The sequence below is a fragment of the Carex rostrata genome, chromosome 6 (genome assembly GCF_964058835.1).
Source record: "Carex rostrata chromosome 6, lpCarRost1.2, whole genome shotgun sequence".
Classification (NCBI taxonomy): Eukaryota; Viridiplantae; Streptophyta; class Magnoliopsida; order Poales; family Cyperaceae; genus Carex; species Carex rostrata.
In genome coordinates this window covers 114,867-137,746 of record NC_135923.1, presented here as the reverse complement: position 1 = coordinate 137,746, position 22,880 = coordinate 114,867, and the positions used below count along the sequence as shown (strand labels likewise).

General features: G+C 34.9%; 2 protein-coding genes across 2 annotated transcripts; both read left to right on the top strand.

Moving 5' to 3' along the window:
• Positions 1 to 3,576: 3,576 nt before the first annotated feature.
• On the top strand, positions 3,577 to 5,944 carry LOC144555598 (trihelix transcription factor GTL1-like). Its single transcript, XM_078303990.1, has 2 exons — positions 3,577 to 3,900; positions 4,386 to 5,944. The coding sequence occupies exons 1-2, from the start codon at positions 3,674 to 3,676 to the stop codon at positions 5,881 to 5,883; spliced, it is 1,725 nt and encodes a 574-aa protein (XP_078160116.1). The 5' UTR covers positions 3,577 to 3,673; the 3' UTR covers positions 5,884 to 5,944.
• Positions 5,945 to 11,828: 5,884 nt separating this feature from the next.
• LOC144555600 (bidirectional sugar transporter SWEET2a-like) lies at positions 11,829 to 13,485 on the top strand. The gene is made up of 6 exons (XM_078303991.1): positions 11,829 to 12,025; positions 12,198 to 12,234; positions 12,326 to 12,542; positions 12,700 to 12,858; positions 12,990 to 13,109; positions 13,226 to 13,485. The coding sequence occupies exons 1-6, from the start codon at positions 11,956 to 11,958 to the stop codon at positions 13,328 to 13,330; spliced, it is 708 nt and encodes a 235-aa protein (XP_078160117.1). The 5' UTR covers positions 11,829 to 11,955; the 3' UTR covers positions 13,331 to 13,485.
• Positions 13,486 to 22,880: the final 9,395 nt, after the last annotated feature.

Here is a 22,880-nt window from a genome sequence, read left to right as displayed (position 1 = left end):
TAGAGAATATCATACATGTATCAATGATTAATGAACAACTTCAATACTTATCAAGGATACAATCATGAAGCACTGGGCATTGGACAGCAGGAGCATTATCTACTTATCAAGGCCTACCGTTGTAACGGTCCAGTGACCATTACAACGGTCAATTAATCTACTGCACAATGAATAAAATAATCCCGTAACAGTAAAAGTCAGTTGACACTCCAAAAACTCCAGTGGCCTACCGTTAGGGTTAACAGCATCCAAACCCGCCGTAAGTTGGCCGACCGTTATAATGATCTAGACCAAATTATTCATTCTGACGGCCCTCTATAAATAAAAGCAATATTGGGATTTGAAATATCACTCTAGTCGTCATTAACTTCATTACACGAATTCTCAAATCTAGAAAAAATCATTGTAGCTTGTGCACTTGATCTTCAATATTTTATTTAATATCAAGGTTATTCAACCAATATACAAACTCTTAGAGTGATCCTACTAGATCAACCCTTTACAATTATTCCTTTGAGCCTTTGTTGCTCGCCTTGTTATCTTGAGCATTTAGTTCTCGTGAGCCATTTACGTGTTCGGGCCGTGTGACTTGCCAGAAGATTGTAAGGCCTCATCGGTTCCACCTTGTACTCCTTTCTCATTGGATAAAGAAAGACGCATCATCTCGAAGATCACGGGCCCCGGAGACGTAGGCGTTAGAGCCAAACTCCGTAAATAACTATTGTGTCAAATATCTCTAAACTCTACTCTTTACTTTATTATTTATTAGTTTAGATTCAAGTATTCTAGTTTATCGCTAAGAATAACTTATAGACACGCTAGATAATTTAACTTAGAATAAAAATTTCAAAAGGCCCTATTCATCTCCCTCAAAGTGTCTTTGAGACCAACAATTTAATCCATTTTGTCTCTCCAAATCGCACTCTTGATCAAATTATGACTATCACTTCTTCTATCGGTGATGGTTTGAATTGACTGTTTGATATTTAAAAACGGAAATAATAAAAAATGTAAAACACAATGAGATATATATATATATATATATATATATATAGATGGGCTATGGTGCATTGCAATGCATAGGCACCCTTGTGCATTGGACCATAAATCACCAATTTAAAATTCAAATGACCGATCCAAACTGTTCATCTTGTTCTCCATATTAATATGTACTTGGAGACCAAATTTTACATTTTTTAGAATTTTTTTACTATTTATTAAGCCACTTTGAAAATTGCCGATCCAGTGATCCAGAAATTTTTACTGTTTTTACTGTTCACCCAGATTTACAGATTTTCAATAAATTTAAAAAAAATTCAAAAAATGTAAAATTTGGTCTCCAATCACATATTAATATAGAGAACAAAATGAACGATTTGGATTGGTCATTTAGATTTTGAATTGATAATTTATGATCCAATGCACAAGGGTGCCTATGCATTGCAATGCACCATAGCCCACCTCTTTATATCTCGATATCTCGATATAAAGTTCTTGGCCAATAAATATTAAGTTTCTGTTTAATTAAGCTTAACAATTAATATAAGTTATTGGATCCAATAGAGAAAGAAAGACATGCATATATTATAGTATTGATAATATATATGTCCAGCGTGTCGTGGTGTGTTGTTTAGATCGATCTAATTAATTAATTAATTAATAGAATTGTCACATGCATGGTTAGGCCATTTTGGAGAAGAAAAGCGAGATGCCAAATATATAGTTGGGTTGGCTACCAAAATCTAATTATAAGCGAGGTAAGGTGATAGCATGAGAGAGAGAGAGAGAGAGAGAGAGATTTTTCCATTCCATTTTGATTGGTGCACTACTACCACTGTAGGTAGAGTGTAGATATTGTGTAACCATGACAGTAATGGTGGGTCCTCGATCTCATGTGTATCATGTGGCGAAGATGGTTATCGAAGGATGTGATGATCTGGCAAATTTAATTTATCCTTGGCAGGCCTGGCCACTAGTTAGCTAGCTAGATCTGAACATGCATATATATATATATATGCACCGTAAGTTATTGGCAGTTAACCACTCGTGAATATATATATATATATATATATATATATATATATATAGTGTGTGTGAATTAATTTATAAGAAATAAGAAGATGGTAGTTAGTTAAGGCCGGCCGACTATATATATATGTACATGATATCATGACAGTGTTTTATTTGAATCTAGCTAGCTAGCAATGAAAAGAAAAGACGGAGAACAAATTACGTAGGTGTCGCATTCGTAACAGCTGCTAGCTATAGGCTAAAACTAAAGCTAGTAATTACACAAAGGTTTATAACCATATATATATATATATAGTTATAAACTAAAGTAGCTAGCTAGCTACTCTACTTAATTACTTGTTGGTGCAATAATGCGCGTGTGAAATTGAAGTTAATTTGTTTGAAATTAGGGAAATGAATTAATTGTGGTCCCAAATGCATATGGGCAATGAAGAAGATCTAGCTAGCTAGCTAGGCATGCATATATGATCGATCGATATATATATATATATATATATGCAACAGTCCATTTTCATTCCAGAGAGAAAGAAAGGGATAGAAAGAGAAACGTCGCCGCAAATTTATAATACAGACTGGATCCATCCATCCATCCACTATCGGATCGGACTTCTTTTAGCTTCACATGCATGATGCCTCCGTGTCAACTACCTATTTCTTCTTTTCTTTTCTTTACTATTTACTATTTACTATTTACTATTTACTATTTACTAATTACTAGCCTTGCTCAATTAATTAAACTACACATCCATCCATGAATCCATGATCCATCCATCCATCCATCAGTGATCAGTCTTCCCATGCATGCATTATTACTTCCAACTTAATTATATATAAATTCCATGCATATATATGCTATATATATATATATTCTGCCAAATTATTGCAAATGACAAAAGTTATAATTGACTGTGAAATTAGTTATGCATGCCTTCCTTCTCTCTAAGTAGAAACTAACTAATTAATTAATTAATTAATTAATTTTCTCTTTGTTGGCGGTTCGGTTCAATAATTGATAGGTAAGAATAAAACCCTACCTCGTGGCCCCCATTCCCAGCAAAGCATCTCTCTTTAATTTTTAATTTATTAATTTATTTATTTATCTTTTTCTCTCCTTGCTAGACCTTCTCTCTCCTAATTATTATCGTCTTCGTCTTCTCTACCGCTTTCTCTCTCCTTCCCGCTGTATTCATTTCATTTCTCCTCTCCTCTCCCCTCCCCTCCCCTCCCCTCCTAACTGTGATATTCAATTGTCCCTACCCCCTTACCCCTTTTCTCTCTCTCTACATCCACTGTACATCATACTCCTTTCTGAAAGAGAAACACATGCCAAAAGGGAAAACAAATAAAATAAAATAAAAAGAGATAACTTTAGTTTGCACCGCTCTACCTTTTTATCAATCCCTCTCTCTCTCTCTATTTCTCTTTCTCTCTCCCTAGTTGTCTGTACTATCTACTATTCTACTGGTACCAGACCAGAGACCACCACCTCTTAAGTCTTATCTATCCAAATAGAGTAGAGGAGAGGAGAGGAGAGGAGAGGAGAGGAGAGGAGAGGAGAGGAGAGGCGAGGCGAAAAGAGAAGAGAAGAGAAGAGGAGAAAGAGAGCTAGCTAGCTAGCTGGTGCTTAATTAATTATCATACCATGCAGCAGCAGCAGCAGCAGCAGTCTAATTTTGAGGAACTGAATTCCGTGGTAAGAAGAGATCATAATGGAATTGGAGGAATTGGGGAAGAATTGGAGAGCGGCGGTCCCACCAGTCATAGGTGGCCGAGGGAACAGACTCTGGCGCTTCTCAGAATTCGATCGGAGATGGATTCAGCATTTAGAGATGCTTCCCCTAAAGGACCTCTTTGGGAACAAGTTTCAAGGTACGTATACTATACATACACTTTAATTAATAACTAACCTTAATTTCTATTTTATTTTCTTTTCTTTTCTTTTCTTTTCACACGGATCGATTAGTTAACTTAATTATCATCAGTTTTGAAAAGAAATTAAAAGATTTACTTTGGCTTGATTGATATTTGATGGTTACAGTAGTAATTAATTTGGCGTCATTTTATGTAAAGAATGAATTGTCAGATGCACTAATCCCAACCAGTTTTATTCTCTGATTTACTGTCAGAATTGGGTAAAATTAATTAAACTCCGACACACCACATGCTCTCATATGCGCTCCTCTAATTATCTTCCATTCCACTCATCTGCAATCATTGCATGGCCTGATTGCCTCCTCTCTCTCTCTCTCTCTCTCTCTCTCTCTCTCTCTCTCTCTGCTAAAAATAAAATATCTAAACTATAATTTAATTACTGCAGTGCATTGTTACTTTCTAATTAATACTGCCTTTGCCAGCAAACTAGCGGAGCTCGGCTACAAGAGAAGCGCAAAGAAATGCAGAGAAAAATTTGAGAATGTACAAAAGTACTACAAGCGCACGAAAGACGGTCGCGCCGGCCACAAAGACGGCAAAATGTACCGGTTTTTTGCTGAGCTGGAGACCCTAAACTTGGCCACATCAACGGCAAATCATCACACTAGTACGAGTTATGTGAGTGTTCCTAGCACAGCACAGACGAAGACGATGACGATGACGATGACGATGCCAGCTGCTTCTCCGGTCTCCTCGTCAGGATTTCTCATAAGTCCAATTGGTGCAGGCCCACCGCTCTGCCCAATCCAACCAACTCCAATCTCGGTAGTGGCCCCGGGCCCGGCCCAAAACACAGAAGCAGGTCCAATGGGATTCACCACCTCTTCTTCGGAATCTGAAGAATCTGACAGTGAAATGACAGATGCAAGTGGGAACCAAGAGAAAGGAGGTAGAAAGAGGAAAATGATGGATCTATTTGAAGGGCTTGTTAAGCAAGTCATGGCAAGGCAGGAGGAGATGCAAAAGTTATTTTTGGAGACATTGGAGAAACGCGAACAGGAGAGGATGGCACGTGAGGATGCGTGGCGCCGCCAGGAGACTGCACGCTTGAACAGGGAGCATGAGATCTTGTCTCATGAACGTGCCATGGCCACATCACGTGATGCTGCTCTCGTATCCTTCATACAAAGAATCAACATGCAATCTGTTCAACCAGCTGCTGCAATTCCACCGGCCTTAAACATGGCAATTACGCTTATGTCTCCAAAACCTAATCAGCAAAAGCAACAGGTGCCACGATCATCACCTAATTTAACCGCACCACCACCAAAGCAACAGCAACAGCAACAGCTGCCATCAGACCAGTTGCCAACAACACCACAGATACCAGCACTTGAAGTTGTACCGCATCAAGCGTATTCATCTCCTGCTCCTGTGGAGTCTCGGGAAATTGTTATGAGCATGGTGACTGAGGCCACACCGTCATCACGGTGGCCCAAGGTAGAGGTGCATGCATTGATAAAGATAAGAACTGAACTGGAGACACGGTACCAAGAGAACGGGCCCAAAGGGCCGATGTGGGAGGAGATATCGGCAGGGATGAAGAGAATGGGGTACAACCGGAGTGCAAAAAGATGCAAGGAGAAATGGGAGAATATCAACAAGTATTTCAAGAGGGTAAAAGAGAGCAGTAAAAGGAGACCGGAGGATTCTAAGACGTGTCCTTATTTTCATGAACTGGATGCATTGTACCGTAAAAAACTACTTGCTGGAAATGGAAGCACGGCAGCACCAGCACCGGCACCGGCACTGGCACCAGCACCAGCACCAGCACCAGCACCGGCACCAGTAGTGTCGTCCACATCTAAGTCGGAAAGCGAGAGTAGAAATGAGGACAGTGGTGGTACTCATGATGTTGTAGGGAAAAGGAAAACAGTACAGCTGGGGCAAACGACGACTGAAAACATAAATGGAAGTTAGTGCTAGATTTAATTAGCCTTCATAATTATTAATTAATTAATTCAGTCATGCATGGCGCATATACAGGGGAGGGGAGGGAGGGGGTGTAGTTAGAAATCTAACTTAAACTCGATCGGACATGTCATGAATGAAAGGATATAATTATATATAAAATTGAGAGGCTATATATATGCTAGCTAGCTAGCTTAAAGTTCAGTTAATATTAATAAATAAATAAATATATAAAACATAATTAAGGACGTAGTTTAATTGCTCGATAATATATATATATATATGGCAAACTTCGATTGGAGGGTCACTTATTTATTATTTTTTTTAATTCGTTGTATAAAATGTAGATTGCAACTTTTTTTCTTTTTTTCTTTTTTGAGAGAGAGAGAGTTTATTGTGGATGGAGGAATTAATTAAAGCAATGTGTAGCATTCATTCTTGATATTTAATTGTGTGATTTTATTGATTGGCAGTTAGTTAGATTAGAAATGCATTCGGTGTTATGAGTTGTGATTGTGGTGTTGACATGCACACTCTGTCAATTGTCAAAGCAATGAACAATGAATAATATTTGAAAGGAACAGGCCAGTTACAAGGGAAAGAAGAAACAAGTGGGAAATGAAGAAAAACTATTAATTAGCTGCCTCAATTAATTGACAAGCCTGAAAGTGAAACTCTCTCTCTCTCTCTCTCTCTCTATATATATATATATTTTAACTTTCCTTGCACGGAATGTGCTCTTTAATTTGCTCCAACATTAATTCTTGCGTTACTCAACGTACTATTTACTATTGATTTTAACTAATTCCAATTTGTCGGCGTTGACGTTTATCTCGTGTGAAATATATATATATGTACACACACATATATGGATGGATGCTAACTTGTTCCATTCAATTCAATTCAATTCGGCGTTTGAGTTTGACCACCAAATTAAAGAGAGCGATGTAAATGGGTCATAAGGCCTGGCCCAAAGTTAGAGAGAAAAAAACTGAAGGGAGAGAAATTAAAGATAGAATGTTAGCCCAAATTAAAAGAGTCCACCAAAACCCAGCAGCCATTCCTGATGGTACCAAATCTCTTGGGCTTCATTTTGTACAGAAGATATATGTCAATTAATATTAAGGGCTCTGCTTTAGGTTTAGCCCGGCCCAATTCATCGCTGAATTTTAAAGGGGGGCGGCCCTGGCCCTACACTCCTCCAGTCAAGTCAAGTCAAAGAGATTCCCAATTCATCCAGTTAATCCAAACAGTAGCTAGCTAGTTGGGATCACTTCAGTATTTATTACACGTGTCACGTGTGAAATTTAAGGTGATATTTAAATATTCAAAAATCTTCGCTCACAAATTCTCAAATCTAATATATATTTCTACCATATAAAATCGACAAAATGGATGGTCACCTTATTTTTCAATTAAATAACCTATGTAAAAATATTTATAAGTTCCTTTGGGATATAAATTTAATTACAACTGGGTTCTTGCATAAAATTGAAAAGGAAAAAAAAATGGACAAATGACAAAAGAATTTTTATTAACTATATCTTTGTTTCTTCATATGCCTATTTTTCTTTGAATTACTTGACAATAAAAAAACTTTAACACTCATAATGAAAAAAAAAAAAATTTGAGATAATGAGTATTTTTATACATACATGCAAAATATTGTCTCACACAATTTTATTATATAAAAAATAGAAAAATATATAAATAATTAAATATTGATGAATGGGAATGAATTTGTCTATGTTAATTTTTCATGCATTTTTTATTTTTTATAACTAATAAAGAAAATAATATAATCAAGAGCATCATACTATTTTGTTCGTTCTTTTACGTACTGTCAAAAACATTTAAAAGGAGTGGTAAAAAAAAGGGAGCAATTAATTTGTCTTTCTACTCGTTTTGTAGAGCATAAATTAAGAAGGTAGAATATTCGGATATATATATATCATAGACATAGCGTCGTCGTTAACGTTGTTATTCCACGCACTAAATTTCAAATAGCTAGCACTTATCGATCCTATCCGTGAGAATTCCGTATCAAAATTAACATAAACAAACTAGCTAGGGATTTCTAATAAATAAAGTTCTTCGTGTCTTCTATTCCACTTATATAATATCGATTTATATATCAATTAAAATCGAATCCAATTTAATATATATAATTGTATCATGCATTTTGCGTTATTTCACATAGAACATTATATATATAATGTTAGTATTGTGCTGTACACAATTCTGTATGCTTGGTGCATGACAACACTTTTATTTTTATTATGGTAAATAGAAAAAAAAAAATGACAAAGGAATCAAAGGATACAGACACAATTTAAAAATAGAAAAAGAATGATGTCTATAACGCCATATTACCATACAGAAGCTTCTGAAACACTGCCATACCATATGTAAGCTAGTCCTGAATTTTTTTTTTCTTAGAAAAATGAAACATTATATCAACATAAAAAATAAAAAAAATTTAAAAAAGTGGAACGTCATTAAAAAACTTTGATTTGAATTTTCATTTATTTTTTGTTTAATTTGTGTTTGATAGCTTGACTCTATTGTTCCCAAATTTTTTAGGCTGTGCCACTATTTTTGAAACCACAAATTATTATAACATATATAGCATTAATATTTCAAAATATAAAATGAAAGGTCAAATGTGAACCAATAATTTTTTTTCAGATAGATGAAATATCATAATTTTTCTTTATATTTTATTTTATACAAAATAAACATAAAGAGCTCATTACACAATAAGTGGAATACAAATAGAGGAGGGTTCAAATGCCTCCATGTTTTTGTGCCTCCATCATTTTCAAAGTTCAAACAGTCGATCCGAACCGTTCAATCTAACCTCCATACTAAAATATGTTTGGATACCAAATTTTATATTTTTAGGAATTTGTTTACTATTTTCTTAGATAGGTACAAAATCAGTAAATCTGAACCATCTAAAAACAGTATTTTTTTACCTATCTAAAAAAATAGTAAAAAAATTCCTAAAAATATAAAATTTGGTCTCCAAACATATTTTAGTATGGAGGTTAGGTTGAGCGGTTCAGATCGATTGTTTGAACTTTGAAAATGATGGAGAGAGATGGAGGCATGATAGAGGCCCAAAAACATGGAGGCATTTGAACCCTCCTCGTACAAATATCATATATAGCACTCTATTTGTAATGAAAAAATATTTTTTTCAGAAAAATTGAGGTCGAGCTATCCAGCAGAAATTAAACAAAAATTAAATGAAAAGTTAAATAAAAGTTTTTCAATAAAGTCCCACTTTTATTTTATTTTTTTATTTTTGATATTGATATGGTGTCTTACTTTTTTAGAAGAAAAAATAATTCGAGACTTCCGTAGGGTATGGCGTCCCGCTAGAACTCCATACCGTATACATACTTATATCTTTTCTCATTTTTTTTTCTATTTATCATGAATTAAAATATCGAATGATAATAGCTCTAATCAAGATTCTAAATAGCGTACTATAGCAGCGCTATAGTGCTGCTATATTATTTTTGGACCATAAAAGCTATGACGCTATCAGCGCTATAGCGCGTAATATGGATATAGCACCATTTTTATTGTTGTTCCGCTGTAACGTGATAAACACTATTTAAACCTTTGGTTCTAATTGAAAAAAAAAAATAGTGTCAATATTTAGTCAGATGCAATTAAAATTTTTTTTTATCTTCTTTAAATAACTATAGTTTAGTGTTATTCAATTTGTCTTATATTTTTATAAGAATAATAAATTAGTATTATTCGAAATTATTTAAATTAAAATAACATTTTCTTTATTTGTAGTAAATAGCATACAATTTACATCTTTCTTGTATTATTTGAATTTGATTTTTTTTTTATTATTCTTATAATAGTGTTATTATATATTTTGAGGAGCTCTAGTCGGAGCAGGTTCAGGATAAAAATAGCGAATTGTGTTCGAACTCATTAACTAATCAGGTACTGGATAAAAAAAATACTCTTACCTTTTGATATTCAATATTTTAACTTCTAATCATAATTACCAATTAGAATTTAAAAAATATTGTAATTTTAACTCTAAATTTAACTTAAATTATAAATTAAATTTCAAAATGAGACAAAATTAAATCACTGACCTAAAAATAAAAAAAAATTAAAAATCCAACATCCCCCTCACGTTTACTGGGACTGCTCCGACCTCTAGGCAAGCTCCAGCCATGCAAACATAAAGTTCCAATTAGTTCTAAGGAGCACGACAAATTATATTATATATGATATGATATGATATGATATGATATGATATGATATGATGTGGAGGAACACGGTCCGGGAATTAATTAATTATTATATATGGCCAACGTCGACTCGACCGCTACTCTCTCTCTCACTCATTCTGAGTCTGAGGTGTCTCTTCCAACGGCCACCAAAATAAAAATGTTCATTTCAATTTCAAGATATCGACCTCTCTTTGTTAACCACTTTACTTTTGTCCATGGTGAACCGGGTGCATACATCAATGTTTTCTTAGAGTGGAAAAAAAAAAAGTGTTGTTATCAAAATGTCAAGCGATGGTTAAGTATGTGAATTAATGATCACGTTACGGAAGTTATGTCGTGTTCAAATATGCTGTGGTTAAATATGACTCGCGTGATTATTTGACTATAATTTAAGTTAGTTTATTCAAGATTTATTATTTGATAAAGATCTAACAATTGTAATTATACGTGACTCGCGTGACTACATGCCTTGTTATGATTAGATGTTTCGTGTGACGTGCCGTGCAAAATTATTTAAAGATGTTCACGGCACATAAATAGTTACGGCAAGAGACACGCGAATCACAACACGTAATTGACTCACCTATTGTGCCGTAATCGTGTTGTTCCGTGACAGAACCAGCTCCACGGCTCCACCGTAGCAATTTTCTGACTCTTAGTCTTCTTGTTTTAAAGAAAATATTTTAATTTTTTAAGGTTACAACATGAATTCTAAGAAAAATCTTAAATTAGAAGCATCTATAAATTAAATTAGCCTATAGAAGATGGTACTTTGGCCTATCACTTGAAAGAGTTCAAACATATAAAAATATTTCAGACAACTAGAGACTGGAGATATAAAATTTTTTTTTTTTTTTTTTTTGTTACTATTTCTCTTCTAATAACTTTCTTCAATTCTTAGAAGAAGAAAAAAAGTTGTAACTGTCAGTAAGATTACTGAGAAAACAAAATTAAGCTTCGCTAGCTCATGTTACTCTAGTTGTTTTTTCTAATATTGAGAAAGTTCTTAAAGTGTGGTATAGCAATTAAGTAAAGTATTGCAATAAATAAATAAATTGACCAGAAAAGAAATGGCAGTAAGATGCTTAAAGGTAAAAACTTGGAATATTCTGACCAAGTACACATGGATGCCAGCTGGGTCAAAAAAAGAGGGCGGAATCAGTAATAATAATAGAGAATAAAATTAAATTAAATTAAATTTCATAAACAGTATTGGAGAAGAAATGAAAGTTTCATTTTGGAAATATAATAATAGAGAACAAAATTAAGAAGGAGATAGACATGCATATGAAAGATAACCACTAGATTGAGGGGATTGTTTCTAGCCTTTGAAATTTGAATAGTAGTAGTATTCACATTTGACAACCATGTGGGTGCAAATTGTGCAATACAATTAATTTTGCAATGGAAGTGCTTGAGAGAAAAAAGAAAAAAGAAAAAAGAAAAAAGAAAAAAAGTTGATTGTTACTTTTGGACCAATGAGAAGTTAGTCCGTACGTCTCGCTTTTTTGTTTGTCGCGGAAAAACCCGTGGGCCAACACGAAGATTGAATTACTCCAACGGTCCAACCTCTCTCTCTCTCTCTCTCTCTCTCTCTCTCTGGCCTCTGATCTCTGTTCTCTGTTTCTTTTGCCTTTGAAATAGCTGCATGCTCTCTTAAGGGATTTCGATCGGGTTGTGGAGGGAGCGGATTACTGGTAGCGTACGTACGTGCCAAAAGAAATTCTTTCTGTTAGAGGAAGAGAGAGAGAGAGAGAGAGAGTCTCTGCAACTGCGATAATTAATAGCTAGAAATTAATATAATAGAATCATGAGTAGTTCTTGGGGTGATGCATCGACTCCCTTGTACGAAATATGCTGCTATGCTGCTGGAATCGCTGGTATTAATTAATTAATCATACATACAATTCATTCATTCATTCATTCATATTTCTTGCTCCCTGCTCCCTGCTCATCTATATATTATTCTTTCATTTCTTCCTAATTAATTCTGTATATTAATTAATTATATTGTTTCATCTTTACACACACTATATATATACATGCTTGCAGGCAACCTCTTCGCCTTTGTTCTCTTCATCTCACCAATGTACGTAATTAAGCCTTAACTAACTAATCTACCTCATTTCTTTAATTTTATCTATTTCTTAATTAATTAAACAATCTGATCTGATTTCCAGACCAACATTTAAAAGGATAATTCGAAATGAATCAACGGAGCAATTCTCAGGGTTACCATATGTGTACTCCCTTTTGAACTGCCTAATATGCATGTGGTACGGCCTCCCCTTCGTATCATATGGTGTAGTATTGGTCGTCACCGTCAATTCCATCGGAGCGGCTTTCCAACTAGCTTACTTAACCCTCTTCATAGCCTATGCTCACAAAAGAAGAAAGGTAACTAATTCATCAGTCACCTAATTCATTTGGTTTGATCGATCTATATATATATATGGATAATTAATTAAAAATGATTCATTTTGTACGTATTAATTATTAATTTGTTGTTGTTGTTGTTGTTGTGATATATATATATATATATATATGCATGCAGTTAAAGATGGTAGGCTTGCTGATTGGAGTGTTTGCTTTATTTGCATTGATAGTCTATGTTAGCTCTGTATTTTTCGACCATCCAACTCGTATGAATCTGGTTGGATATTTAAGCGTCGCATCTCTCATCTCTATGTTCGCCTCTCCTTTGCTAGTCATTGTACGTACGCATGCAATTCTATCTCATGATATATCTCTCTCTAAATCTGTTGAGAATATATCTCTCTCGCTCTATATATATATGTTCTCTCTCTTTGATATTTTTCTTTTTCTTTTTCTTTTCTTTTTCAGAATTTGGTGATAAAGACAAAGAGTGTGGAGTTCATGCCATTTTATCTGTCTCTGGCTACCTTTTTAATGAGCATCTCTTTCTTTGCATACGGCTTGTTATTGCATGACTTTTTCATCTATGTAAGTCTCCTGGCTACCTTTGTAAACAATTTTAATTCCTCTGTTTGTTAATTAATTTGTTTACTTTACTTTTGAGGATGAGAAATATGAAGATTAATTTGGTTTTGAAATCTCAGATCCCTAATGGCATTGGAACAGTACTTGGAGTTGTACAATTAATGTTGTACGCATACTACAATCAAAGATCAGGAGATGATTACCGACTTCCTTTGCTTGCTTAAAAATTTATATATATGCACTAGCTAGCTCAATTATATTGCAAACAAAGCTAATTAAAGCTAGCCATGCATATATATATGTGTGTGATTATATATGTATTTTCTTTCTTCTTCTTTTCTTTTTTCTGAATTAATTTCCCATTGTTTTGTTTCGATTATTTTACAGTATATATATATATATATATATATATGCTTTTGTTCAATATATATATAGTATCGATGCAGTCAGTTCAAAAGGAATAGCTAGCTAGGTCATGCATATATACATTTGTATTATTGTTTCATTAATTTAAGAAATTAATTCTTACCGATGTAGAGGAATTGCATATTTTAAAGTTGAATTATATATTCTAATTAACCTCCTTAATTAATTAATTAAAGTCATTGTTCTCGAGGAGTACAATTAAGGAAAGTGTATATGAATATCTAAAATCTACAATTAATATTCCTTCCGTTCTAATTAAGGATTGGTTGAGACTATATATATTTAGCATGCTAGTACCAACAGAGAACTGATGAATGGTGATGACTGATGAGAGGGAAATTGAATTGATATCTTTTTAAACATATTCAAGGCCTGTTTGAAGGGTTTATTGTATAAGCCCGGCCCAATTAATATGCATGTCGCTAGCTGTTTTCTGAGCACTTCAGTGCAATACCAATATGCATATATATATATATACTAGTATCGTGACCGTGCGTTGCAACGGGAACATATTATAAGAGAATAAAAAGCAATTCTCATATAAGGTGATGCATTTTCAATGTATAATAGCTTAACCATTCTCATACAAAATCCAAGAAATATAATCATAAATGGAGTGATAGGATAACAGGATACTTTGAAGCATTAAATTTAATATTAACAGGATAACAGTTTAACAATAAGTTTTTAAAGTTCTTTTCTTTACTTTGAAGCATTAAATTTAATATTAACAGGATAACAGTTTAACAATAAGTTTTTAAAGTTCTTTTCTTTACTTTGAAGCATTAAATAGCACTAAAATTTATTAAGACAAATATATAATATACACATTCATGTTTCCACTATATAACAACTTAGGATCGCAATTCTTCCTGAAACATTATAATAAAAGAAGGATAAGTCTTTTTAGAACATTATTTAGTCACATTATGCTGGTACCCAATATATTCTAGTGCTTAATAAAATTTGGGCTGAATTATTTGACTGAGACACTATGCTTAAAGAAAAAAATGTTATATTTTGTCTTTCTAGAACTCATACCTCCAGTCTGAAGTACATACCTGCAGTTTGAACTGGCAAAAATATTGACAGGGCTAGAATGGTTTCATGCAGCACGCAAATAATAGAGTCAAAACTGAAAAGTATATGACTGGTGTGTTGCCGAAAGTCAAACCAACTTTGTCAATATTTTTATCCCATCGAACTGTACCAAACTGGTATTTTACTAAGCCACCTAGTTTAGCAACAATAAAAGAAAGAAAGATTGATAAGCCGAAATTGTATCTATTGAAACCTAGGGTTTGTTATGTAAATTAAGCCAAGTTTTGATTAAATTAGGTTTAATTAGGTTTAATTAGGTTAGAAATGTCCAAAAGTTCAAGTTACTGCTCTAGTTATGTTTATTTTACAGGTAATCAAGTGTTTGGAGCTTAACGAAGCAAAACGGGTGAGTTAGCATGAAGATTGGAGCAACTGTCAACATTCATTGCGGCCCGAAATGAACCTATTGCGGCCCGCAACCAAACAAGTCAGAGCCCCTTCATTCCTGCACTTTCATTGTGGCCCGCAACCAAATCCATTACAGCCCGAAATGGCTTTTACAGATTTTCTGCACTTTCATTGCGGCCTGCAACCAAATCCATTGCGGCCCGAAATGAGTTTACAGTTTTCTGCGCGACAAATTCTTAACTGCCTCCATCCATTGCGACCCACAATGAATGTATTGCGGCCCGCAATAAGGCGGTTCAGATCCCGAATTTGCTATTTTTAGTTAGTTATTTCTAGGTTTTAGAGAGGGGTATAAAAGGGGACCTGTAGAACAGATTAATGACGTTTTTAGAGAGAGATTTTCTGGTTTTGAACAAGAAAAAGAAAGGAAAAGCAAGGAAGAGAGAAGAAGGGAGGAGAGAACACCATTGATCAACCGGTTTTATTATTTTCTTTCCTTTGGAACTCTTTTACTCTTTTGATTTCATTTGTGCTTTAGCCATGACTGGCTAAAGTCTTTTCTAGGGTTAATTAGGGCTGTACTTGAAACTTTTGTTATGATTTAGTTGGTTTTATTTCATATGTTCTTGATTCTTTGTTATGATCTATTCTTTATTTTAATTGATTGTGAAGACTTAATCGAAATCACATGAAATCTTACGATTTGGTATTTGCAATTGAGAAATTGAATATTAGGTCCAGACCATAAGGAATATGGTATTTGATAGGCTAAGTACCGAGAGGTGATGCTTGTCTTATACGAGCTTTACACAATAGTTTAGAAAATTGTGCCAAGTACCGAGAGGTAAAAGATAGTTTTCTATATCAATTGGGACAGTAAGAACTTAATGACTTTAGATTAGAGTAGCCAAGTACCGAGAGGTGACGTTTATTCTAATTTAAAGATGGTATTAATATAGAGATATCACTTTGTACCTACAACATCCAACTGTGCCTTCATAAATATAATAACAGAATTTACAAACCAATTAGTCGTAACACTAGTGGATAGGAACCCTAAGAAACCCTAATTTCTCATACTTGTTAAAAATCAGATTTTGTTTTAAAGATGTATAATATAAAGGACAGCTTACTCAATTTAAGATGTATAATATAAAGGAGATATCCATAAAGTGGGACCGTCCCTTAGAGGGGAAACCTAGCTAGCTATCCTCAGCAAGCCCTGCCCGGGAGATTATTGACACACAACACAAGCACCCTACCCTAACTAAACCTAGCTAGTACCGCGGGCCATGGCGATGAAGCGAATCCGGCAATATTAATTAATTAATTAATTATTATATAATTAAAGCTGGCCTAATCATCGATCGGTGGGCCGTTTGAGTTTGACTAAGAGAACAAATATTACTTACCCAGCACAATTCCGGTTTATATGACGTGTACTCTATTAAATTGACTAATACATTTTCTTCACAAACAAACAATTAAGACACCATATTAATTAATTGACTACTTTTAAGATTATGGCTTCACTAATACACTTCTCGTTAAAACAACTTCAATTATTCAATTTTCATCCCCAAATCTCCGGCCATTTTTATTAATATTCTTAAAAAAATAGAAAATTTTAAAAATGCCCCTCTCTCTAATTTTTTTTCATACATGCCCTGACCGCCTGGGCCTGGGGCGGCCCAAAACAGCTAGTGAGGCGCCCCAGGGCCCGGCGGCCCATACCTTAAGTGAGGCGCCACCCCCTGGGGCGCCCCACTAGTCCTGTGATTTAAACGCATTTTCTGCCTCTGTCACTTCCCGATCTCAGACCTTCTCTGGAGGCGATAACTGGGGAAAATAGGTATGTTTTTTTAATTATAATAATTAGTAATTATAATTATAATAATTAGTAATTACTGTTCCAAATTTACTGTTGCACTTACTGTAGCGTACTGTACATTACTGTTGACATTTACTGTAGCGTACTGTACATTTACTGTTGACCTGTACTGTATCGTACTGTACATTATTGTTGGTATTTACTGCAGCGTACTGTACAATTACTGTAGCAATTGCTGTACACCTACTGTAGAAAAATTGTAATTTTTTTTAATTTTGTTTATTTATTTTTCAATTAGTCATTTATTAATGTACCCATTATTATGTCATGTAATACTTGTAAATTTTTTTTTTAAAATGTAGTTTGTTAAAGAAGAGATGTTAGTTGCACTGTATGTCGGCGGCAAGCTAGAAAGGGATGAAGATGGCGTGCATTACACGAAAGAAGTCGCATTTGGCTTCGAGATTAATGAAAATACCACATTTGAGGAACTAAAGCAGCTAATATACGAAAAGACATCTGTAAACCCCAACAGGTATGAAATAGAGTTGGCTACACGGATTGACAACTCACGTGGGGGGGGTAGACCTTACTTTGTTAAGTTTCCAATAACAGATGCCAATTTGTGGAGAGTTGTGTATACTCAATTTGTAGCTTGTGGGGTCCCGGTAATGGACATATATTCGAAGAGGGTTCCCCGCACGAGGGCTGGACCTTCAAGTTCGGCTGGGGCTGGACCTTCAGGTTATGACAACCAGGGGTACCATCAGCACTCCCCTTATGACCACCAGGAGTACCACCAGCAATCCCCTTATGACAACCAGGGGTACCACTAGGAGTATCACAGCCCCGGTAATGACAACCAGGGGTACCACAACTCCCCAGAAAATACTGAAGAGTTACCACTACCACCCAGACAGACACCCATAATCCCTAGATTTCCAACTATGCCAGAGTCAGGACCGGTACCCGTTAATCGAAATGATGTTGATGTTGATGTTGATGCTATTGATGCCGTACCAGAAAGAGAAATGGAAACGGGGGATGAATACCAAGGGGTTTGGGAAGATGATGACTTATCAGATGGTGATGCAAATGTAGCAGGGTTGTCCAGGGCAGAAAAATTCCCGATTAGAGGTCGGGGGAATAAGCATCCGGTTGCCACATTCAACGACACCACAGCTTTCGAAGAGGCAGACATTAGTTTCTTTGGTCCTCGTGTTGTATACAACAAAGAACTTGCCGCAGGGCAAGTTTATACCAGCGTAGACGAGCTTGTAAAGAAAATATATGAGACTCATGTTCACGGCAACTGGGAATGTATAATACACAAAAGGGACCGAACAAGGTTAGTTGTGCTTTGTTCAACTCACCCGCACTGCGAGTTTCGCCTTTTTGCAACCCCTGCGGGTTCAGGGGAAGCATGGATGATTAAGAAGTGCGAACCACCTCATACATGCAAGTCTGCGTCCACAAGGACAGACCATTCAAATCTGACAGCATCACTAATTGCCGATGCAATTGAGGAGGACATTAAGTTGGATCTATCGATGAGCATCAAGGCGGTGGCTATGACCGTCAGACACAAATACAAATATGTAATCCCAAAATACAACAGGCTGTGGAGAGGTCGTGAACTTGCGATTTGCAGGATATTTGGTAGTTGGAAGGACTCATATGGCTATCTGGCACCATTGCTCCAGGCCATGGCAAGTACAAATGTCGGCACCGTATATGAGCGATGGCATGGCCCTTTTTTTGATAAAGACGGTGTACTAATAGAGGGAGCTAAACAATTCAAGGGCATAGCATGGGCTTTTGGTCCTTGTATCTAGGCTGTGCCATACATCAGACCTGTTATCAGCATTGATGCATGCTTCATGTCTGGCCGTTACGAGGGGAGACTACTCATAGCATGCGCATATGATGCTGAGAACCAGCTGTTGCCTTTGGCGTTTGCAATTGTTCGTAAAGAGGACGGCGAGAACTGGGGATTCTTTATGCAGTTTTTAAGAAGACGGGTGATTGGGGAAGGGAAGTTTTTCTGTGTGATATCAGACCAGCACAAAGGAATAAAATATGTTTTTGATCGTGAAGATTACGGTTGGTCAACACGTACTGGCCAGTGTGTGCACAGGTTGTGTATGCAACACGTTGCGGAGAACCTTTCCAAGGCAACCGGAGGCGACACGTGGGTTACTGATACATTTAGATGGAATTGCAGAAAGAAAAAGCCGAGAAGGGTGGTAGAGATGACTAGCAGTTTTGCAAGGGTACATGCATTTCAATTGTTTACATATATTATTGTACTTTAAGAAAACAATTTTTTTTACTACAATTGTTTACTTACATTATTCTATTTCCTTATTTTCTATGTAGTACATGCCAAAGGCAAATCTCTACTTAATGAAGGTGGGGAAAAATAATCCCCGAGATGTCAACGAAGATCCAGCATACGAGAAAATATATCAATCCCGGGATGGAGGTTGGCGTTGGGGAATTATGACCACCAACGGATCTGAGTCGCTGAATGCAGTATTCAAGCAGAGCCGGATGTTGCCTATGGCTGCAGTTGTAGAGGACACATTCTACAAGTTAAATGCCTGGTTTCAGGAACGGCGTGCTAAGGCCGCAGAATTAATAAGGATGAACCAGTCATTTTCAACAAGGGTGGAGGAGAAACTAAGACGACACAGAGACAAAGGTGCAACCATGACCGTGATCCCGATGGGTAACGATGGAACAGAATTCGAAGTGCAAAATCCAAATGAGTACGTTCCTACCACCTGTAAACCAGACGGCACTATGGCGTTTGTCAAGAGGGCTTGCAAGTACGTGGTTAAATTCGGAGATGCCAGGGCGGTAACCTGTACATGCCAAGGACCCCAGCTAAGTCACATACCCTGCAGTCACGTGATGGCGGTATGCCGAGTGAGGAACTACTGTGAGGATCACTATGTTGCTGACATGTACCGTACCGATTACCTTGCTTCCACTTGGGGTGGATCTTTCCATTCTTATCCTGATCAGCATGAGTGGCCTGCATATGTCGGAGATAGAATATTACCTTCAGAAGGATGGATAAGAAAGGGAAGGAGGAGACACAAGCGTATTGTAATGACCATGGACGAGATGGGTGGTAGGCGACCGTCGGGAAATCGGGCTCGCCGTTCTGTTTCCGACAGGCGCAGGGCAGGTACGTAGAATTGTACAAAATTTATTTATGATTTAATTATATTACTAACTGAATTGCATTGTTACATTTAGATGCAATAAACGAACACAACGAAAGAGAAAATGCCAGAGTTGTTGCTGAAGCAACCGGTAGAACACAACCCCCTCCTCCTGTAAGCCAATCATCTAGTAGCCAAGCCTCTACAAGTAATGCCGCACCTGCCACTGGTACCAGAAGAACTAGTCGTTTGTTAGGTTTATTCAGACGTGGTGGCAGATAAACTTGCTATTTTGCTTATGCGAATTGATTTATTTGGTATATGTGTATGTGTATGTGTATGTGTATGTGTGTATGTATATGTATGTGTATGTGTATGTGTATGTATATATGTGAGTTTTTTTGTATGTGTATGTGTATATATGTATGTGTATATGTGTATGTGTATGTGTATGTGTATGTGCATGTGTGTATGTGTATGTGTGTATATTATACATATAGTTCACCAAAGAAATAAAAATAAAAATTAAAGTTATAAAAATTTACGACATCACTTCGTAAATATATCAAATATTATATTTTTTGGCATACACATACACATATACATAATATTTTATTTTTTGACATACACATATACATAAACCCAACACTTTTTTCAACAAAATTATTCAAATCAAAATACTAAGATTTCTCAAAAAAAAAAAAAAAAAAAAAACCAAATTACTAATGGGGCGCCCCAGGGGGTGGCGCCTCACTTGGGGTATGGGCCGCCGGGCCCTGGGGCGCCTCACTTGGTGTTTTGGGCCGCCCCTGGTCCAGGCGGTCAGGGCATATTTAAAAAAAAATGAGGAACAGGGTTATTTTTAAAATTTTCTTTTTTTTCAGGGATATTAATAAAAATGGCCGCCAAATCTCCATAGTCAGATCTTAGGACGAATTTTATGTATATTAATTTTTAAAAATACTTAAAATTACGCATTTTTTTTCTTTTTGAAATTTATAATATCATATTTGTCTTTCTAAATACAAAAAAAAACTATCATATTATCCAATTTTATCCTCTATTAAAAAGAATAAAAAAATATATATCCATGTAAGAGAATGTTTCAGTCTTCTAATTAACTGGTTTATTATAACAAATGATTCATCAAAATGCTATTTTTTAGGTAAAATGGAGACTTTAAAAACATAAAGTAGTTTTAGTTCATAAAAAAGGTATTAAATTATGTAAATGTGAGAATTAAAATTTAGAAGGGTAAATATCATATTACGAATATTAGAATAAAAAATATGTAATTTAATTTTTTTTTTTTTTTTTGTGTAAGGATATACATGAATTTCCACCGAAATAGTATCATTTGAGATGAAATCCGGATCGGATAAGCTCAAAATAAAAAATTAGAAAAATGGTGGCGTGGAACGTGGATGCAAGTTTAAAGGTTGTTAATTTGTGGAGCTAGCTAGCGCTGATGCCAGAGGAGATCTACTAACTTGGAAAATAACACAAAGTCGCTCTCCTTGCCGCTTATTAATTATTACAACTTACAACTGAGTTACGTTGGCAATATAATATATCAACTTCCACATGGCGCTTAATTACTAATTAGTCATAATCTTTATTTTATTTCGTAGAACATGATACTTTCAAATTCTAATTCTAACGTAAAACTCGTTAATCCGACAAAGTATCATGATTTTTTTTGTAAATATTATTAGAACGGTAAGAAGTACGGTTACTCTTTAATTATTAACTCAAGAAATAAAATCACATAAACTCCAAACTTTAATGTTATGTCATTTCTTTTTTTCTGAATTTTCATTGACATAACCTTTAAACCCATAACAAATAAAAAAAATCTTTCTTCTATATTTAAAATTATTTATTTTAAGCAAATTCAAAATATTAACACCGAATAAATTAATAACAAAGAGAATTAGATAATACAATTTCGAATTGAGTAAAATAATTTTATATCTTCGAGCAAAAAAAATAGTATTTAATTTAGTGGCTCATGGGAGAGGTGACAAGTTTGAAATTCGGATGGAGAAATCATTTGTTATAATAACAAAAATATAAAATTTAGAAGTTTGACCTTTATCCTTCTTTCGAAATAAAAAGTTACCTTCAAGCAAATTGTCACGAACTTCGTACTAATAATACAAGTTTTTCAGCATCATATTCAGATGATATTGTTGTCTTGTCTGTATATAAAAAGAAAAAAGGTTTAACTAAAACACAAAATTTATAAATTAATTAGTTTATAATCATTTAATGATGAATATAGAACAAGGCAGTTTTTAAGTTTTTTAAGTATTTAGCATAAAAAAAAATCTATAAATAACTCAATTTTGTAAGTATTTAACATAAAAAATAAAATAAAAAATTGTCTCAAAAAATTAGATAGAATATACAAATTCAGTTTAAGTTGTCTAATATCCACTGATAACATAAAAGTGCGAGCAAAATAAATTCAGCATCATTTAATCACAATAAAACATACAATGTAATAAACAAATACGAATTAATTTAAAGTTTTTAAAACCCCCGTAGAGTTGAAAAAGAAATTCAAAAATCTTAGACCACTAACATCTGGTTACGCCCAATGCACAAACACTTTTTGAAAGTGGCTTTAATACCTACTAACAATTCGATTAATAAAAAAAAACGTATTTACAATGAGTCAAGCGACTCTAATTTCTAAATCTACTTCTTTATTCTCATGAAATCCGCTAAATTACTCAAAATTACTTTAGTCGCCCTTAATCACCCTCTAAATTCTTAGATCTACTTTTTTAACTAGATCTACTATTCTAATCTTACTTGTATACACTCATAATTACTTTAATACCTTAATCTTCATCTTGCTCCACGACTAGATCCGCTCTTTCAACCGCC